Source organism: Chanos chanos, chromosome 7 (genome assembly GCF_902362185.1).
Source record: "Chanos chanos chromosome 7, fChaCha1.1, whole genome shotgun sequence".
Taxonomy (NCBI): Eukaryota; Metazoa; Chordata; class Actinopteri; order Gonorynchiformes; family Chanidae; genus Chanos; species Chanos chanos.
In genome coordinates, this window is record NC_044501.1 from 39,439,923 (window position 1) to 39,461,238 (window position 21,316).

At 42.6% G+C, this 21,316-nt stretch overlaps 1 protein-coding gene across 1 annotated transcript in view; it reads right to left on the minus strand.

Moving 5' to 3' along the window:
• Window positions 1-14,577: 14,577 nt before the first annotated feature.
• Window positions 14,578-21,316, minus strand: part of LOC115816368 (C-type mannose receptor 2-like) — a 7,756-nt gene continuing 1,017 nt past the window's right edge. Inside the window, exons 3-6 of the mRNA XM_030779325.1 lie at window positions 21,075-21,316; window positions 20,393-20,755; window positions 16,280-16,342; window positions 14,578-14,843 (exon numbers count right to left, since the gene is read on the minus strand). The exon at window positions 21,075-21,316 is cut by the window's right edge and continues 133 nt beyond it. Of these exons, the coding sequence (XP_030635185.1) occupies window positions 14,578-14,843; window positions 16,280-16,342; window positions 20,393-20,755; window positions 21,075-21,316 (934 nt within the window). The remainder of the gene's footprint in view (window positions 14,844-16,279; window positions 16,343-20,392; window positions 20,756-21,074) is intronic.

A 21,316-nucleotide genomic window follows, 5' to 3' on the forward strand; every position in this document is an offset into this window, starting at 1 on the left:
CACACGATCACAGTCAGAGTCATTGCCAAGCCCAGCCATCCTCTTACGTTGTGTATGCATGGTTGTAAAAAGATGTTAGTGGTTGACTGAACGAAAACAGGAAATATTTTGTGATACAATCATATTTTACAAGGGTGAGGTTTTCCAGGCGTAAAATTCAGTTTAACAATCTGTTTCGTGGAGCAACGTATAGGCTGTATCTAGGGAGCAATTATTTCAGGTAGGCTACTATAAATAAAGTCAGTCAAGCTCAGATGTAAATTATTTGAAATAACACAATGAACACCGGCACTAAAAAAAACATGCTTTCACATGTTTTCACATACACACACACGCGTGGGTGCACTTCCCCTCGCGTACGCGACTAATTAACTTATATTAATCAAAATATATCCAGGCAGCTACATGGATAAACATATTCTTTTCCGCCTTGTTACAGGGTGGCATTTCTGGTTGCGTTGTGTTCTTCGTGTCTTCTGGCTTTTTAATTGCTTTTTGTTACCCCCTGGTTCCTGTAATGTTGCCCCTAGCGACGTTCCATTAGCTGCCGCGTAGGTACCGTCTACGTTCCTCTGCTCTGGCCGTTGTTCGACATCAAACCTGCCAGTCTACTCGTCCATTGCGTCCCCAGCACCCGCTTCTCGTCCCATCCCACCTGCTTTCGTTCCACACCCCTTCTTGTGGCTTACCGCTCCAAGGTCACATGAATCCCGTAAATCCGACTTTAAGTAAATACACCTCGAAGGAGTTTCTTTTGTTTTGTTTTGTTTGCCATTTCCGTCGCCAAAAACTTGGGCTATGTCACTGCCAAAGTGTAACTGCGAATATAACGCGGACTTGTCCTCTTGAGTTGTCGTCCATCATAACGCGGATATTATGCCAACATACATGTATAAACTAAATAATGAGTAATATAAAATAAACTAAGAGAGTTTCACGACGCCCGCGCCCTTCCTTGCAAAGATGCACAGTATTTTCAAAGACTGTAGCCTACCATTAATAATTTAATAAGAAAAAAAAAACTAACATGATTGTTTCATTGTTGCTCATACCCGTTTAAGTTACAACCAAACACCATCTGATTCCAAAGCATAGTTTTGTCGTGATTTACTTGAATATTCTCACAGCTGTGCCTTAAATATATATATTGTTTTTATCTGGGTAGAGGTAACCGGGACTGGGTGTTAGTAGAATCGATGTGTTTAAGGTTTAGTGCGACTACGAATTTTCCGCAAATCGTCAACTGACCAATTCTCACCCAAATCCGAAGCCCTCTGCCTCGCCTTTTCCTTAATGACCTAAAGGACTGCTGTGTTGTTGCTGCAGTCAGAGACACAAATTCCGAAAACAAAAGTTTGTTTTATTGCTAAACGAATCACCAACCACTTCTCAGAGCAAAACGTTTAGAGACCGGTAGTTCTTCCAGAATGAAAAAAGAAGTCAATCAGTAACATTTTGCATTATTTGGTGATTGTGGCTATATAGTCATAACCGTATTTTTTATGGAGCACTACAATCTTGTAATGGGCACTGACCCCATTTACAACATCAGTAGCCATACAAAAACCCGCCTTGTCCTCACACTCCGATAAAACCAGACAGAAACAAATTTTAGCCAACTCTGCCTTGGGTCCACTGTAACCGAGGGTATACGTCTAAGTGTAGTGTGAATGAAATGACTGGCCAGAGGATGTAGCCTGAAGGTACGGTTGATCGCCAGTAGGCCAGTAAACAATAAACAAGTAAACAGAGTAGGAGTGTGGCTGAGCCTTGAGGATAGACTCAGGTGAGAGTTTCCGCCGCTTTATGAGGCTCATTAAGTCAAAGGTGATTATTTCTCATCAACACATAAATGCATACACATACGTACTATCCCTCCGTTTAAAATACACACACACACACACACACACACACATATGTGCATGCAAACACACACACACATGCGCACACACTCATAGACACACACCACAACTCACACGCGCGCGCACACACACACAGGCACGCTAACACATTTACGCTGGGGCAGGGCCGGCTGCAGGGTACAATGACTGAAGGGGCATTTGAAATTTGCAAGGGGGCAAACATGTGCATTAGGCTTAGGGCTGGTGATAGGGCTGAAAAAATTATCATGATGAAATATTTTCTTTCAGTCTATATTGATAATTATTGATCATTTTTATTGACATATTGTGACTGACTACAGGAGAAAAAAGGTTGAATCTAGACACTTTATTTTGCACGACGGAGTATTGGGCCACATTGAGGGGGAAAAATTCTGAGATTTCGAGAATAAGGTCGTAGTCATAATTGAGAATAAAAGTAGTAATTTAATAAGAATGATGTCATAATATTTCAAGAAACAAATCGTAATATTACGAGAATAAAGTCGTAATTTTACGAGAAATGAAAATATTATGAAAATAAAATTGTAACAAAAGAGGCAATTTCCTCCAAGTACGTGTGGTTCTTTCTTCCGAACGGACACAGTTTCTTGCACAATCTTTTCAAACTCCTCATGCTTATGATAATGTGGTGCTGATGTGCCAAAAAGATTTAGTATTTCGTTATTTGTGAAACCTCTACTAAAGTACGACCTCACAAGATTTCCTCAGTTTAACGCAGGCGGCAGGCTGCTCTTCTGATATTTTCCCTCTGAAATAACACGTAGCCTAACATACGACATTTTCTCGCAAAAAATTACGACTTTATTCTCTCAGTATTATGACTTTTTTTTGTAAAATCACAGCTTTATTCTTGTAATATTACGACTTTATTCTCATTTATTCATTTTCTAAGCCGCTTATCCTAATTAGAGTCGCGGGGTGCTGGAGACTATCCCAGCGCTCCTTGGGCGAAAGGCGGGGAAAGACCCAGGATAGCACAATTTCCTCACCTTCTGCACTCATTTTCTCACCCTACATTGTTTCTGTTGTTGTAACGAATGTCGATAGTGCAACGAAACCATACACCTGTTAAATGATTGGCTGCAGTGAAAACTGAGGGGGAAACAATTTTATTTGAGGGGGTGGCACCTGCTTCCCACCACATTTTGTTGTGGCCCATTTCGTCCCTACCACTTTAAGAAAGCCTTTAGTTAGTTGAACTAAATAATGAATAAATTATGTTGGTGCAGAGGCCTATCATGTCATTAAGAGAGAGACCCAACATGCTTACTGATCGGTAAATCTAAATCGAAACACTCACGTTGCTGCTGTGCATTCTTTCAGGTACGACGCACACACGTTCTTAAAACGCACTTATTCAGACGTAGTTTTGATTCATTACGAATTAGCAATTAAAAGAAAACATACAAAGGTGGATTCGTTTGGTTACCACAAAGCGTATTTGATTTTTGTCAGAGTCTGTAAACATGATTTCGTATGTCAATCTCTTCCGATGATGTTTTCTACAACTGGTGTCTCGTAACAAGATACTCGCAATGCACAGTTAGGCTATATTGTCAATAATGTGCTGTAATATGGCTTGGAGTAGCGACCCATATGGCTTTCATAAACTTTTTATTGTTTTACATGCCAGTCTATCAAAACACCATATAGCATTATAACACACATAAAAACCGCAAGCAGCTTTAAAGGTGATGCTTAAAGGGATGCCGTTTACATCTATCAGCAGTATACACTGAAAAAAAAAAAACTACTTAATTTAATTGTGGAAAGTTTTTCCACGAAAATAAATCATATAAAGTAATTTTGTTGATCTAACAAAATTAAGACAGATTAAATGAATGTAATTCACTGTGGTAACTTCAGTTTAATGTGATCAAGTTAGATGAACTTGATTTATTTGAGTAGGTAGTTACTACAGCTGTCAGTGATCCAGTTTGAATATGCGGATTTAACAAATCTAATCTAGCATTAACTCATAAATGCTAAAACTGAAGACATAACAGAGACCATTTACAGTCTCCAATTTGCCTAACCTGCATGTCTTTGGACTGTGGGAGGAAACCCACGCTCACACAGGGAGAACACGCAAAGTCCACCCTAGTCGCTTGACCGGAAATCGAACCCGGGACCTTCTTGCTGTGAGGGGGGGGGGGGCAGCGCTACCCACTGCACCGCCATGCGGCCAGCAGAAAACTTGCGTTTTCAAAAATCTCAGAATAAATGGACACGCGTTAAAAAAAAGTTTCCACACAGCGGAATGGGGTGCACCACACACGGTAAGTGGCGCAAGTGCACAGTGGCAGAAGGCCTAAGCGGCTCATTCAATAGACATGTAAATATAAAAAACCTAATGACCTCTTTGTCACTTAAATGGAAAACCACCAGAAAAACCACAACAAACCTGGCGTTGTGGCCATGCACTAATGACTGATAACCAAGTCTCAGCTGCGTCAACTGTAAGCTGCCTTACTGGAACGAACTCTTACCGTCCATCCAGGGTTTTTCGCGCGTTTGCGGCAGCTGCAATATCCCGATGTTAGGGACATCCGTGAGACTTGGATAAACATAATTCATTCTAGTGCATTTTACATGGCTGGTTTTAGTGGGCTGAACTACTGACTTATTTGTTCTCTCTCGACCATAACATTTCAAGTAATACATGGAAATTCACGAATTCAAGATATTTCAACTTGATTTATTTGCTTTAAATATGCAAACATCAGTTTTCATTTTTGTGTGTGTGTGTGTATGGCCCACTGAAAAAATGTGTGAACGCGTCGAACCCGTCGCTGTCCCCAGCACTTTTCAAAACAAACTGATGCCCGTGCATGTACTTGCATGCAAACACACACACACACACACACACATTGGGATATTAAGGAATGGGAGGAAAAAACGAATCACTGAGAGACAGCACACATGCACATGCACAAAATATATATGCCGTTTCGTCCTTTCAGTCTCTCACACACTTTTTACCTTTGGCGTATACACAGACACACACACACACAGACACACACACACACACACACACACACATACTCTCTCTTTCACTCTCTCTCTCTCCTTCTCTAAACCCTACCCACATCCCTAACAGCTCTTCCCCTACACACACGCAACACTGCGGCTGCAATGGAACCACCAGTAAATATTTAATCACAATCTCAGCTAATGAGGCTCACGTCTTAAATGCCAACACACACACACACACACACAGTTGCACATACAATAGAACAGACCAGTGGTTTCACAGGTGCCTGGGAATCTAACAGGGAGGAATCCACCTTACTCCATCTAGAAGTATGCAAGGTCAGCCTATGCAGAATCAGGTCAATTTCAAAGCATTATTAATAATGTAGAATACAGTGATGGAAAATGGAAAGGATTTTAACAGACACACAAATTATCCCATTGACTTTCATAACAGGAATGACACTGACCTGCACTCTCACTATGTCCACTACTACTACTATTACAATAACAACAACAACAATGTTATTATAACTGTTATAACAACAACAACAACAACAATTCCTCTTCTTGTCATTATTATTATTATTATTATTATTATTATTATTATTATTATTATTATAGGGAATAAAGTAATCCATGCATGGATTACTATGGACTGCCAAACTGGCAAGCACATTTTTATCACAAGTAGATCTCACTGTTATTGGTTTTATCACTACCTGCCTTTGTATTTTATAACTGTAGTTATTAAATTGTACTATAATATTAGTACCACTTTCATTACAAGATTATTTATTAGGGTAAATGCATTCTTACAATTTTAAGAGTAGATCACATTCATTTTGTTGATCTAGCTACAGTATAGTTTATATTATGCACTGTATAAAACACGTTTGCTCAGACAAGTATCGGTATGGTGCTGATGTACAATATATAAGGTGGCAGAATGTTTGACTGCTTTAATGCTTGATTATTTTACACTTTATGATTTCCTCATAAAATTGCATGTGGATGCACAAAAACAAAACAAACTCCTCTCTTGCCATATTAAGCACATAAAGAACCCATAACACACACACACACACACACACACACACACACAGATGACTTTGGTTGAGAAGCCTGCACATCACTTTCAGAGTATGTCCATTCTAATGAAGATGTAACAATTTAAAGAATTTAGGGCGCTCTAAATTTTGCTATAAAATCTCCATTTTGTGTTTTGTTTCAACATTATGTTTAATATGAAGTGCAAATTTGGGCAATGGATGTCTGTCCTCTGTGTGTGTGTGTGCGCGCGCGCGAGCGCTTGTGTGTACGATATCTGCTGTAGTTTTAAGATACTAAACGCACATGCTCCAAATACAGCTTCTACAGCTTCTAACACGTAACGAATTCAATGCAGTTTTTTTTTTAAATTCAGGGCAGTATTATGATTGAGAGTGACTCGATGCTGGCTTCATGCCAAGTAGGGCAACTAACATCCTAATCACTTCGCTTGCTTCTTTTATCGTCCTATAGGTATGCCACACGGCAACGACAGTTACACTCCACAGTCGGGAGGGAGGGTTTCATAAGCGCAAAACATGGACCTTTTTTTAAACCGCTGCATGAGGCATTTCACAAATGTATGAACTGATAAATACGGGACGCGTATTGCCTACCGGTGTCTGACACTCACTGCAGAGACGTGACCGCTACGGAGGCTACAGTTCCCCGGGAACAATATCCGTGCTGCAGTATTTCTGTCCCAAATTTGCCCCCCCCCCCAAAGCACACCTGAGACAAAAACGTTACTTCAGATAACCCGGGCTATTTCTGAGAACAACGTTTCAAATCCAAATTAAATGTGCCTCGTAAAGACGATAGGACGTACACTCACCTTTGTCATGTCACGACTGAGATTGATTGAACGATTTTCTTCAATACGCCAAGCTCTCACCGGCGTCCTGCCATGATAAATCCCCGATTCTCCTCAGATTCGTCCGTGTTTTGTATTTCTGTATAGCGGCGAAAATAAACTGAGATCTGATTCAAAGAACAACATGTGTTACGTGGTCTCGCTGGCAATTTTACATTTAACAATGTGTAACCAGCTACCGACGCTGTGCAATCGCGTGCTCTCGGCTGTCATTAACGCTTCTGCCCCTCGTGCACAACCTAGACTGTCATGCCCCTCGCGACAGCTTTTCCCCCCTCAACAGCCAATGCGCTTTTGCTTGCGTCTTGCCCTCCCTCCCTCCACCCTCTCGTTCTCTCTCACCCTCTCTCTCTCTCTCTCATACACATTAGAAAGACAGCATGAAATATTTTAAAAACAGGATAATTTAGAGGTAGCACATTGTCGGAACCATACCATATTTAGCGCAGGCCCTGGGTTATCGGGTTATTATGTAGAACGCCGTGGATATAGTGTGATAAAGTTATAATTCGCTGAAAGGAGAAGTTCAGAGACCAAACACACCAAAAAGGCATGAGCTCACGAAGATTGTTTGAACAGCCATTGGAAAGCTGTTTCTGTGTAAACACTGCATTCTTACAACGTTTGGTTATTAAATCTATGGCAAAGCTACAGGGTATAAATTGTTCTATTTTAACATTTGTTCCAGCTGACCTAGATCACTTTTAAGAGGGACTTAAGAGGAAACAAAAGCAACATTTAAAAAAAACAAACAAAAAAAAACAAAACAAAACAAAACAATAATCATTAATATAGAAACATAACAAAACTTACTACATTATAACAACAACAAAAAAAATTATAATAAGAAGGATTAATATTATGGAATTAATCATTTGCGGATATGTCAACACTTATTCTAGTTTTTGAAACAACACAATATATTCAGAACCAATATACTCAGTATACTCAGAACCAAACAGGTTCTGAGGTCAAGTAAGATTCAAAAACACCAAAGCCCTGAATCTACATCTCTGTGCCCACCAAACAGAGGAAGGAATTAAAATGGTCTGATTTAAGGAGGAAGGAATTAAAATGGCTTTTCTTGTTAGCTACTTACATGTATAATCTATTTAAGCTGTGTACAAATGTGTGTCTGTGTGTCCGTGCGTGCGTGCGTGTGCGTGAGCGTGTGCGTGTGCATGCGTGTGTATGTCTGTGTGTGTGTCTTCATGTCTTCAGTGAGACAATTTGCCCTTTTACTAAGACTCATACAGGATCCGCAGAACAGAAAAAGCACACAGAGGACAGATGCACACTGCAGCATTATGAACAGCAAATTCTTTGGCACTGTTCCAAAGTGTGGGCTGAGATGTATTCCACTGGTTGGACATGGACATTCAAGATTAAAACAGGTGGCCCACAGCTCTCCATTTATGGTGCGGAAGGCCTCTTAAAATCAGTGGAAACCCTGCTCCACCAGGGGGAGCATGTGCGGTGCTGGAAAGCACTCAGACTGCAGGAATTATGGGGAACAGGAATCTGGATGTCTCTGTCGTAGCCGATAGCCTCACAATAGTTTAAAATCTCATCAGTCAGTTCCAACAAAACCAGAAACAATACAGTTGTGAGAAAGAAAATGTGTAAATGATTTCGATTTCCTTAGTCAGAAAACCAGAGGGAAAAAAAAAAAAATTCTAATCTGATAATATCTTTTTAAAGTCAATAGTCGTGCCTGTTTATAGCAGACCTTAGATGACGTTTAAGAGAGGAATCGCCAGACCTCCATAGATCTTCACAGTAGACAAATGTTTCCTGTCTATCAGTGCAATAATACACAACAATAATACAATAATACAAAATACAATAATAGTACAATAATTTCTGAACAGAGAAGTTCAGACTTCATTGATATAATCTCCCTCCTACGCTCACACAGCACATACACACACACACATACACATACACACACACACACACACACACACACACACACACACACACACACACACACACACACACAAGTTTGTACTCGTATCCTCGCGGGAGCTTCCCATTGACTCCCATTATTCTGTAACTGAAGAATACTAACCTATCCCTAACCCTAACATACACTACACGCTGCATTCTGGTCAGACATAAGGTCCATTTAACAACAACAGCAGCATCAACGATGAAACGAATTATACTGCTCAGAGCTAAAGACTAAAGACTAAAGACTTACATTACACTGCCCCCGTCCAAGAGTACTGAGTCTCTTTGGTACAAACAGTAATAACCGTACAGTGTAGCCTGACAACTGCTAACATAACATTGTAATGTGACACTGCAAATAACCGTCATGGATAAACTAAGCAAGACAGTGTAAGTCCAGTTACAAGGGAGCACTCAATTTAGGTTTGAAAACGGACTGGGAAATGAACTTCTCATCTTGTGGCGTGTTGTTGATGTGTTGTCGTGTGTGACCATCAGTTGCGAAGTGTCAACACAGGTCTGGCGAGCCTTCTTGTGAGCCTGACGTCTGCGGCGCGCGGCTCTTTGACACCCTCGTCCTTCTTGCTGCAGTGGTACCATTTCCTCATGACTATCAGTTGAGCTGAGTGACTGTGTGGATCGTCACACTCATGTGGTTCAGTGCCACTCTGTTGCGGCCTGATCCTTTTGAAGAATCTCATGGTGCTTCCACCAGATCCATCTTGGTGTCACATCAGAGGTATACGGTTTCAAGTGGTCGTGGTACAGGACTTCCTGTCTCGCCTTCCAATGATCTCATACAGCACAGGGCCAAAAGCAGGAAGCAACGATACATGGGCCCTTCCATGGAGGTTGCAGTTTGGGGCAGAATCCCCTTCTCTTGGTGTTGTCCTTGACGTAAATCAAATCCTAAATTGCATATGGTCTTTCTTTGGCCCGAACATCATGGCTCTGCTTCTGGCGTTCTTGGGCAGCTCTTAAGAGTTCTCTTGCTACCACATGCACCTCCTTCAAGCCTTGCTCCAATTCACTCAGGAACTCAGGAACCTCATCTTGTTCTACTTAAGCTCTGCTGCTCCTGACCAGATATCATGCGGTTGATGAACCTCTCTGCAGAGCACAGGTCTGTTTTGGCTGAATCCAGTGCTTGAGCTCTTGGTAGTGTGGTAGGCGGAGATAAGCAGTGGGAGATGTTCATCCCAGTTCTTTTGACTCTGATCAACGTAGCGACGAATCATCTGGAAAAGATGAACCTCTCAACCTAGCCGTGTTAGGCAGGATGATACGGTGTGGTTCGAGTTTTAGAGATTTCAAGAAGCTGAACAGGGCACTTTCAAAGTTGGTGAGATCGCAATGGTAATGGAGCAGGGAGTCGGAGAGAAGGTGGGCATCAGCTTCACCCAAGTCTGGTGTACCAGGCAGCTTCATTGGTTGCGCTGTGATGATCTCTTAAGGGCTGAGTCCTGTAATTTGGTTTGCTGTTGCTCTCATGCTACAGAGAACCATAGGAAGAGCATCAACCCATGAAAGTCCCTCTGAGTTCATTTTAGACAATTGTCCTTTCAGGACACCATTGGCTAGTTCCACCATTCCAGATTCTTGGGGGTGATGAGCACAATGTAACAATCATTCGATCCCAGGCAGTCATAAAACTTCCTGACACACCCTTCCTATAAAGTGTGTGCCTTGGTCCGAATCTATGGAGTCAGGGAGCCCCCATCGGAGAATGATGTTTTGCACCAGCATCTTAGCTGTGGGAGCGGCTATTCCCTTCTTTGTGGTATAAACTTCTGTCTATCTGGGGAACTTATCCACAGTGACTAGGACATCTTGTTTCTCTTTATCCTTTGCCAGAGTGATGTAGTTGACTTGCAGTTGTCTGAAAGGTCCAGATGGTGCATTAAGTCATAGCATTGGAACTGGGGCTCCAGGAGAAGCGTCATGCTGTTGGCAGATAATACAAACGTCTTTCACTCTCTGGGCTTCAGCTCTTAAAAGAGGGTTATACCAGATTGAAGAGAACCTTGACACCATGGCTTTAGGTCCAATATGGCCAACGCTGTGTATCTGTTGAGCCAAGTATGGTAAGAGACAAGCAGAAGCAACAATCTTGTCACCTTTTCTCCATACTGAGTCGTCATGCAATTTTGCACCATTGTCCATCCATTTCCATCGTTCCTCGGGTCCTGTGCTGTCTTGCACTTCAGATATGTGCTTGAGGTCACAAATGGGGACATGTTGCAATTCCTCTGTTCTGTTGGTCGGCAATCTTGTGTTACCACCACTTGAAGTCATATCCGAGGCATTTGAAGTCGAATCATTGTTGCTGCTGTCATTACAAGTTAAATCAGTATCACCCCCCCCCCCCCCTTGCAGCAGCTTTAGCAGCTACCGCATTTCCCTTACTGACCTCGTCCTCCTGTCTGGAATGTACCTTGACCTTGAGTACTGCTACTGTGTTAGGAGGTCTGAGAGCATCTGGCAGCTGGGCTACTTCTTGACCATTATGAATTGGTGTTCCAGTGGCCATCAGGTACCCTCATTGTTTCCACAGGGCTCCAAAGTCATCGACCACCCCAAAGGTGTACCTGGAATCAGTGTAGATGTTAGCTGTCTGTCCTATGGCCACTTTAAGTGCTTCTGTGAGTGCATGGAGCTCCACTTGTTTCCAGCAGGTAAAGAACCACTTGCTATGACCTCATGGCTTGAAGTCACCATCCATCCTGCCTTGCGTCATCCTTCAATGGTCTTGAATGACTCATCAGTGAACAGTATCAAGTCAGGGTTTTGCAATGGAGTCATTCTGATGTGCTCGTTGCCTTCCAGAGATGCCTGAATTAACTAGGAGCAGTCATGTTCGTCACTTACAGGATCGCTGAGAGGTGTCATCATTGTAGCTAGATTGCTGGGAGTGGATTTCTCAGTTGTGATATTTGGCAACTGACCATTTTGTCCATCTGGTTGCTGTAACCTGTGAGGATTGTCCTATGCTTTTAACTATGCTGTAATAGCTAGTCTTGCTGGAGTCTCTGCCTGCACTCGGCACACGATGTATATTTTCCCTTAACCATTAGGCCTATGTGGAAATGAACATCTAACAATGTCTCTCTCTCTCTCTCTCTCTCTCTCTCTTTCATTCTCTCCCTCTCTCTCTGTCGAGTCACACATGCTACTCCTGAGATACCAGTGATCCTGACTCCTCCCGCCCTGTGGACCGATCCATCCTGGTCTTATCATCTTTCATCCCCCTGTCAGCATCGCCATCCCCTTTGTCCATGCTCCGATTTACTTTCAATTGTAACTGCCCACAAGGTCGACACCTATTGCACACCTGTCTGGCCAAGGAGGGGTCTCCTCTCTCTGTGGTCCTTCTGAAGAATTCTCCCATTTTCCCATTTCCCTTTTGGGTTTTTGGGGAGTTTTTTCTTGCCCGCCATGAGGATTAAGTCAGGGGGTGCCGTCCTGTATTAATTTGACCGTTGTGGCCTGTAAAGCCCTTTGAGACTGTAAACAGTGATATTGGGCTCTAAATAAACTTGAACTTGAACTATGCTGAGAATGGTGTGAGCAGCGTGAGGACACTTAACTGTTAGTTTCTGATCCAAGACAATGGGTCCTGTGAGATAAACTGCCAATTATGTAGCTAGCACTGCTTTCAAGCATGGTCTCATGCCTTGTGCGGCAGGGTCTAACTAGGCTGAGAAGTAACCTACTGGTTTGTGTTGGTCTCCCCACTCTCGGGTCAGCATTGTTGTCATATACCCCTGTTGTTCATGGACATGAAGAATGAAGGGTCTTGAGGCCTCTGGAATGCCCAAGACAAGAGCTGTTACCTGGGCCTGTTTGACATTATTGAAGGGTTTTCTTTCTTCATTGGTCCATGTCAGTTGATCCTTTGGATGAGGATTACCTTTGAGTTTATCATTCAGGGGTCGAGTCAGTTCTTTGAGTTTATCATTCAGCTGTCTATCTATGCCCTGTGGTAATTGCAAAGACCAAGGAAGGGCCTCAATTCCCTCACTGTTGTTAGAAAAGCGGACAATTTAACAGCCATCTTCCTGTCTGAGGTGATTTCACATTATCCCTGTGAAATCTGGCCTAAGAAGGTCACCTCTGTTTGATTGAGCTGTGCCTTTTTCAGGCTGGCCTTGAGTCTTTGTTCTGCTAAATGGTCCAGCAGCTTCGACACGTCCTGCTCATGTTGCTTTCTGTCATTGGATGCTATTAGCACAGCATCAGCATATTGGACAACAGTTGATTGCAGGTCTATCAAATGTACTGAGTCTTTTCTCAGTGCTTGATGACCCTCAGTGGGAGAGTTATGAAATCCTTGGGGAAAGGCATGTCCAAGTGATATTGTTGTGCGTTGACTGTAAATGCAAACCAAGGTTGCACATCTGGGCTGAGTGGCACAGACCAGAAAACGTTGGCCATGTCTGTGACTGAAAACCATTGATGTGAAGGCTTGATGAGCTTATCAATGTGTCTGATGGCTTCTTGATAGTCAATGGTGAGGCGCCAGCTTCCATCTGCTTTCTTGACTGGCCAAATGGGGCTGTTGCTGCTGCTGGAGCTCTGAACCAGAATGCCTTTTTCTTCCAGCTGCTTGACAATTGGTGTAATTCCTTGGACAGCCTGCATGCTTATGGGATATTGCCTGGTTGGAGGTTGCGGGGAGCCTGTAAAGGTGACTGGTTTAATTTTCAGACATCCACAATCATGTTTATCCATGGCCCAAATTGGACGAACAGCAAGATTTGTCATGGTTAAATTTTGCAAAAGCCAATAAACTTCTCCATCTTTAAAATGGATGTCTGAACTTGTCTGACTAAGAACATCCAGCCCCAACAAGGCCTGTTCCACTGGTCCAGTCCACATGGATACTGTAAGTACAACTGATCCAATTTGAATGGCAAGAGGAGGAGTCTGCCTTAATGGGAGTTGGGACACTCCTTCAACTCTACAACCCCCTGCTTCTTTTCAACTGAAAGGCAATGCGTATTTGATAGGAATGACGGTTACTTGTGAAACCATGTCAATGAGAAAATTCAAAGTCCAAGGTCCAACTATGACTTCCACCTAAAGCCCACTGTTGGACAGCTGTGGACAAAGGTTGGATGGAGTGGTGATCTAGAAGTTTCCCTGGGAGGGGAAAGACCCAGGAGATTGTTTTGTATTTCTGGAGAGAGCTGTATAAACTGAGCAATGGGGCTAGCACTGTTTAACCCAATGACCTACTCTCCAGCAGTAGTGACAGTTTCCCCTTTTTGGTTGAATTTTTCGATTTCTTTGATCCAGTTTGTCCATTTGAGCATTCCATTCCCCATGCTCGTTCCAGTGCTCGGAGTCAAAATCCCTCTACTGCTGCATCCTCCACAGAGCTGGTGAGTTTTGTTAACTCCTCAAACACTGTGGGACAAGAGCTTAGATGGGCTATTATTGGGTAAGCAGATATCAGGTGAGTCTTAATTTCTGGACTGAGTCCCTCAATTGCAGTGGAAATCAGTGATGGGTCACTGGATTGGGCAAGGTCCTCAACAGTTTCACGACATCTGGAATAACTAACCCAGGTCTTCTTAAGGCAATCCATATAGTCCTCCACTGACTCGTCATTCCTCTGGACACATGACTTTACCTTTTTCCAGTACACAGTTAATTGTGCATTGTCTGTGCACCACTCCTGAATTCTTCTCAATGCATTGTTGCTGTCATCATTGTTTACTCTGGCTTTTACTGCAGCTTTCAGCTGATTGGCCTCTGGCTTGATTTGATGTACAGCTAAGATCCGACAGGTGTCATAAGGATGTAGGTTGTAAATCCTCCTTATCCTGGTAAGCTCATCCCACGTCCTTGTTCCTCCTCTCCCAGGATGTGGCTCTTTCGCAGAAAACTTTTCAACCATGTCTGAATATACTTGCGGCTGACTTTTCTGACAATCTGTCCATCCTCATCTCTGGGCTCCTCCCCAGCATTATCCACAGTTCTCTGGGATCTTGTAAGTACTGGTCTTAGAGCCAGTTGTTCATTATCAGAGTCATCCTCCTCTCCCTCATTATCCTCATAACCTTTCGAGTCATCAAGCAGTTCCGCTTTAGTTCACTGCGTGGGCAAACAGAAGATAACACAGGAGCTGGTTTAGAGTTTAACTCTGCAGAGTAGCTGTTATCAGCTGTATTTGATAAGGCACTGTTAGGATGAGCCTGGGAGGCATTGGAACATTGCCAGTGCCGCTGCTGCTGTGGAATCGGACCTGTTTTGCATTTTTCAACCTCTCACACTCAGAGCGAAGAGAAACAATGGCAGATTTCATTTTCTCACACTCAGAACGAAGACAATCATGAGTAGACTTCATTTTTTCACACTCTGGGCGAAGAAAATCATTAGCTGACTTGAGTTTGCCATTTTCATGCGGTAATCTTTCCTTCTCAACTTTTGTTTCATGTTGTCTGAGCTTAGAGAGAGCCACCAAAAGCCATCTACTCCTTTCTGTGCCAAATTTCATGCGTTGTGTTTTACCCCATGCCCTTTTGATATCGTCAGGATGCCACTGATCATTTTTAAGAGGTTAATTGTCATACTTTTTACATATCTCCTTCTCTGTCTCAGATAACTCAAGGTGTGAATCAAACCATTTATTCAGTTCATCCTTAACATCAGATAACAACACATCTGAGGGCAAATATCCTCCCTTATATCTTGTATCCTTTTCTGTACTACTCACACTTAATTTGTGTGCTGCACAACTTCGTCTGGCTAGTCTGAGCCTGTAACTAGTAGGAAAAACTACTATATGAGTTTACAGTTTAAATTCGAATGGAGATGGAACTGAGAATGACTCACGCGCACACACTTGAGACATTGAATTTGTCACTCTGGAGGGTGATCCCCAGTGGCCGCGGTCCATGGAATTCCCTCTGTCGTCCGATGGATCTTCTGTCAACTGTCACCAATTGTTCGTCTCTCTATTCCATCTGGGTTGTGACACCAAAATGTTGGGCAACGATGTTTTTGATGTTAAAGCAATAAATGGGCACAGTGATAGCTTGCGATCTCAGTCGTCTTTATTGGAGTTCGCTGACTGAGGCAAACAGGAGCAGATATGGGAGAAAGAGAGTTTCTCCACCAGACAGCATATCCAAGGTCATCAAGACACACAGCCTGGCATTTGATGTTACTGACTCAGATAACACTTTCTTGCCTATAGATATACTCAAGCCACACAGATAGCAAACACCTTTTACCTACATTTGAGAGAAAAAGCAAGTTTCTGTTGAGTTCTCAGATTATGACACCAATAAATGACCATAAATGTCCAGGTGAAAATGACCATCCAATTAGGTGTGAAGGTAAAGGCTTTGTGAGAAAGGTGATGTTGTAAGTGTGTACAAAGTCATGCTTTGAGTGGGGTGCATGTAAATTCTCTTCCAACCTTAGCACTATAGAGAAAATTCTGCTAGGCCTCACAGAGGTCAGCGTTTGTGCTGGGGATGGGTAGTTTTCCTTGTCACCCTGTTAGTGTACTCACAGTGGATAGTCAGCAAACACCCGGCCCAGAAGGTGCAGCTGTCTTTCAACAGGTGAGAGGTGCCTGCAAGGAAGGGAGCAGAGGAACGTCTAAAAGGTCGCAGTAGAGCTAAAGAAGTTTGAAACCCAGTGAAAAAGAGGAGCTTTCTGGAACACTAGAGAAAAGCAGTGACGTAGACAAGGTGCAGTGGATAGAAAAACGTTACACCACCCTGTTAAAATGGCAGGTTTTTGTGATGTAATAAAATTAAACCAAGATCAGTCATGTCAGAACCTTTTCTACCTTTATTGTGGAACTGCAACCTATAAATTAAAGTGAAAAACAATAAGAATGATTTTAGGGAAAAAAATGAAAAATAATTAATAAATTAATTAAATTATAATTTTTTTTACATCACAAAAACCTGCCATTTTAACAGGGGAGTCGTCAAGGCAAACAGAGTGCAGAGCAACAGTTGAGTTTTAATGATAACTGGCAGAAAATGCACACAGGACTTAGAACAGGCAAGAACACGCAACAGACAAAATACAACAAATAGGCTACAAACTAGACAATTGAAGAGACGGAATACTGGGATATAGCAAAGTAGAGCTCAGAATACACAAAGCAAGTGTAGACTTCGCGAAGAGCCGGTTAAACTGAGTTATATTGAGGGGAAAATGAGGACACACAAGGTGGGAACAGGGATGATGACTGATCAGACCGGCAATCAGAAGATGACCCCTGGATGAAAGGTAATCACAAAGTTAAAACGGGAGAAAAAGTCTGGCTTGACAGGGGTTTAACTGCTTTACTGCTCTAGTATACTCCAGGTTGTGGTGATCGGTCAGTACAAGGAATGGCTCCTGAGACCCTTCTAACCAGTGTCTTCACTCCTCGAGTGCCAACTTCACCGCCAGCAGCTACCGGCTGCCCACCTCATAATGTACAGTCAAGCACAATGATACAATGTACAATAAGCAATGTGCAATATACAACGTATGTTTTTTACATAGATATGTAAAAAACATCTATCTATCTATCTATATTGAAGTGGCTCAGCCGGTGACACCTAGGAATAGGCTGGGTGACAACCCGAGAACAGATCAGTGATAACTGGAGAGACAGTTGACAGCTCAGAAAGATGGCCACCGGGGCAGGACGGGGTATCAGCCTAACCTGCATCTTCCACAAGGAAGGACCCAACAAAGCTACGGGCCGACTCAAAGAGATATACCCCCAGGGGAGCCCAAGGGGGGGGGGGGGGGGGGTTAGCACTTCAGTAGGACCCTACGATGACAACCTTGGCAAATGGATTATTGACAGCGACAATGGAAAGATGCATTTGCGACAAGGTCTGCAAGAACGAGTGAAGTGCACAGGATCAACCCCTGGTGAGACGCAGGAGGAGCCCAACCCACAGACACCCCTACAGTGCCGAGAACCTCCAAGCACTTAGCTCCCCGGCTCCCAGCAAGGTAGTTCAGCAGCGTTGGATCAAGTGGTCTCCAGAAAGCCAGCACAGAGAATGGCACCAGGTCAACAAGGATGCACCCAGAATCATCGAATCAACAGCAATGGGAGATGCAGACAGACAGCTGCAGATGATGACCACATCAGTGTCAGTTTTGCGGCAGATAGAGCAGATCGTCAGGACTGGTGACCCCACTACGAGTCAGTGTCACTGTAGGTCAGAAATCCCTTTATATTATATGGATCATATGTACAGCCGCACACCCAAACACCCTGATACCCAAATAGTAACAAATATCACTGATGATATCATACAGCAGATGGAAGGGTCATTGGTAGATATTGCGATTGTCATTGTTACTGAAAAATGATATAATAATGTTATAGGATGGCCATCATTAAGTCTTAGGGCTCATGCTTAGCTTATTTTTTATGTGAGAGCAACCTGTAAGTTTCAAGTTCAAGTTTAAGTTTATTTAAAGCCCAATATCACTGTTTACAGTCTCAAAGGGCTTTACATGCCCACAGGATTACAACAAACAGAGCAGGGTGGCACCCCCTGACTTGATCCTCATAGCGGGCAAGAAAAAACTCCTCAAAAAACCCAGAGGCTAGGGAAAAATAGGAGAAATCTTGAGAAGGACCACAGAGAGAGGAGACCCCTTCTAGGCCAGCCAGGCGTGCAGTAGGTGCCAACCCAGTGGGCAAATTACAAAACAACATGGTGATAATGAAAATGAAAACACAACTAGTAGGCAGTATGAAGAATGATAAGACAGCATGGGGCTCAGTTGGGGTGGACGGCACAGCCACAGCAGTGCAGAAAGCCATGAAGCCGCAGCAGCCATCAGGATGACAATGAAGAGAGAGATGACAGGGAGGGGGGGGGGGCACACCTAAGAAGAAAACTTTACTTTGTACTTTGATTGATTATATTTGTGACACATGTTTGACCTCTTGTGCTGTGAATGGCACTGTAAACTGTGAATTGTGTTATTGAGCCTCTGACAACACTACCCGTATGAACCCTCAGCTTCTTGGGCAGATGATGACATGGGATACAATTCAGCACCTTGGACAGTGGACCCTGGAAGTGGCACACACGCTCCGGGCCACGTAAGCCCTAATTTGCATTTTCAAAACTTATGTTTATGTAGCTGCTGCGAATACAACAGACGTACAGAACATAACATCCACGGGCATCGAAAGTAAAGTACTCTTGAGAAGAAAAAAGCACTCTAAGTAGAGTTAAACTGACAATCATTTTTGTAAATTGTAAATGAGTGACTATTTTACTCTTACTCAAGCATTTTTCAGGAGGGATAGTTTAACTCTACTTAGAGTACTTTTTTAGCGAGTGTACTTCTAATTTTACTTTATACACCCCTGATAACATCTCTACTTCAAAAGTACTGTATGTGCTTAGTCCTGTTCTCCCCTGGTCATAAACTCTGTTCATAGTCTGAAATGGAAAAGCAGTCAGGCCAAACTGATGTGAGGTCACTGAGAATAACTACTGACTTCTTTGACAATGGCTTGGAGTCAATGGAGTCATAAGTGCCTTGCAGTAACTGGCCGGTATGGCTGTCAGGAATCTCTCTCAAAAAATGTAAATATACTATATCTTAAATAACTACACTAAATTCTGAAGATTCATTAATTTTTTTAATGGATACATAATCCAACCAACAACTGATATACACATGAGCTATGTCGTGTGGTTGACACAATAAACGTGAGGTCACTGCTATAGGACTAATTCAAATTTGGAGGCACTGATTTTGAGAAAACAGATTGCAGTTCAAGATAGAAAAAATATTTTTAATTTTGCATTTTAAAACCACAAAGAGTGCTGCTGCTCCAAGCCTTCACAAGACATCAGAATTTTATTACATGTGAGACATATGATCTATAAAGTAATGTGAGACTTCATGTTAACATTAAAACAAATGGTTCGGAAAAAGAAAGAATCAGAATATTACAGACAATTAGAACAGTCCAGAGAGTACATTAAAAATCCGAGTAAACGAAGTCTTGTGTAGAAGTTGATGTCTTCCTTCAATGAATTTACAATGTTTTGTGAGAGCCTGACTACATCTTTACAGTGGATGAATGTTGACAATTTAGGTAGAGGATTAAATAAATAGAAGTTACTGGATGAGAACTCGAAATGCGCTCTTACAGTTGATTGAATGAAGTGTATGAAGCTGTTAAATAAAATAGACACAGCCGTCTCCTCTTACAGGGAACAGGTGATTTTCTAATATCCAAGCAATTAAGTCTTGAAGACTCTAGTCTGCTAAAAAAACAACAGATAGAAGGAAAAATATATATTTCAGAATTTTTAGTAATATGTTTAATACAAAAACACACAAAAACTCACACAAGAACACACACAGAATGACAGAAACACACACACAAACACGCAGACACACACACACACACACACACACACACACACACACACACACACACACGCAGACACACACGCAGACACACACACAGACACAGACACATACATACACAAGCGCGCACACACTCACACACACACACGCACATGCACACACACATATGCACACACACACACACGCACACTCGCACAAACACACACATTCACATACACACACCCACACGCACACACACATAAACACACACTCTTACCTTCATAGTTATTGCAGATAAAGTTGAGTCTCTCAGTCTCAGGCAGGCTGACCCACTGTTTCCCTCCTCCAGACTCCACTGCTCCTGTTCTGACTGCTCTCTCACACTCCTCCACCCCTGTTCCATTCCCTGGAGCCCAGTTCTCGTAGCAGTGAGATTCTCCACTCACCCAAAACCAGAAGCCCAGAGTGCAGCTGTGACGTAAGCCCAGCCACACATGAGCAGTGGAGGCCTTTTCAACCACCTTCATCACCCACTTCTGAATCTTCTCTGAGTGAACTGAGACCAGGTCCACATGATGCTCTCTGCAGTAATTCAGAGCTTCACTCCAGGTCAGAGTGTCATTGATCAGGACCAGTTTATCTAGAAAAAATGAAAACCCAAATGCAGTTCAATGCAAAATGTATCAACTGAACAATTCCTTTCCTCCTTTTCTCACTAATCTGTCCCCCTTTTGGTCTAAACACAAATCAACTGATATGAAATTTTATGCATGAGGAGATCCCAGTATTTCATGACCATTAAACTCATTTGTTCAAAAATATTAGTCATTATGTATGAAAGCGTTAAGTGTTTGATGACGAAATTATGATTCTCACACCCCTGAACACTATCCACATTATACTATGGTTTAAGATGCTGGACTATATTTTAAATGTAAGCAATGTGAACTTCTACTCACCCTCATAGCAGACAAACTGGGTTTTATCATTACACTGCCAGTCACCCCATTGTCCAACATCTCTCTTAATCCAAACCACAGCACAGTTCTCATTCCTTCCATGATTTTCAGATACTCCTGATCTCCAATATCTGAATGAGGAGTCACTCTGATCTGACCACTTCCAGGAGTCTCTGAACAGGCCGATCCAGGCTGCGTCTACACTGGCGTCCTCCATGATCCTGCGTATGTCCTGGTTCTCA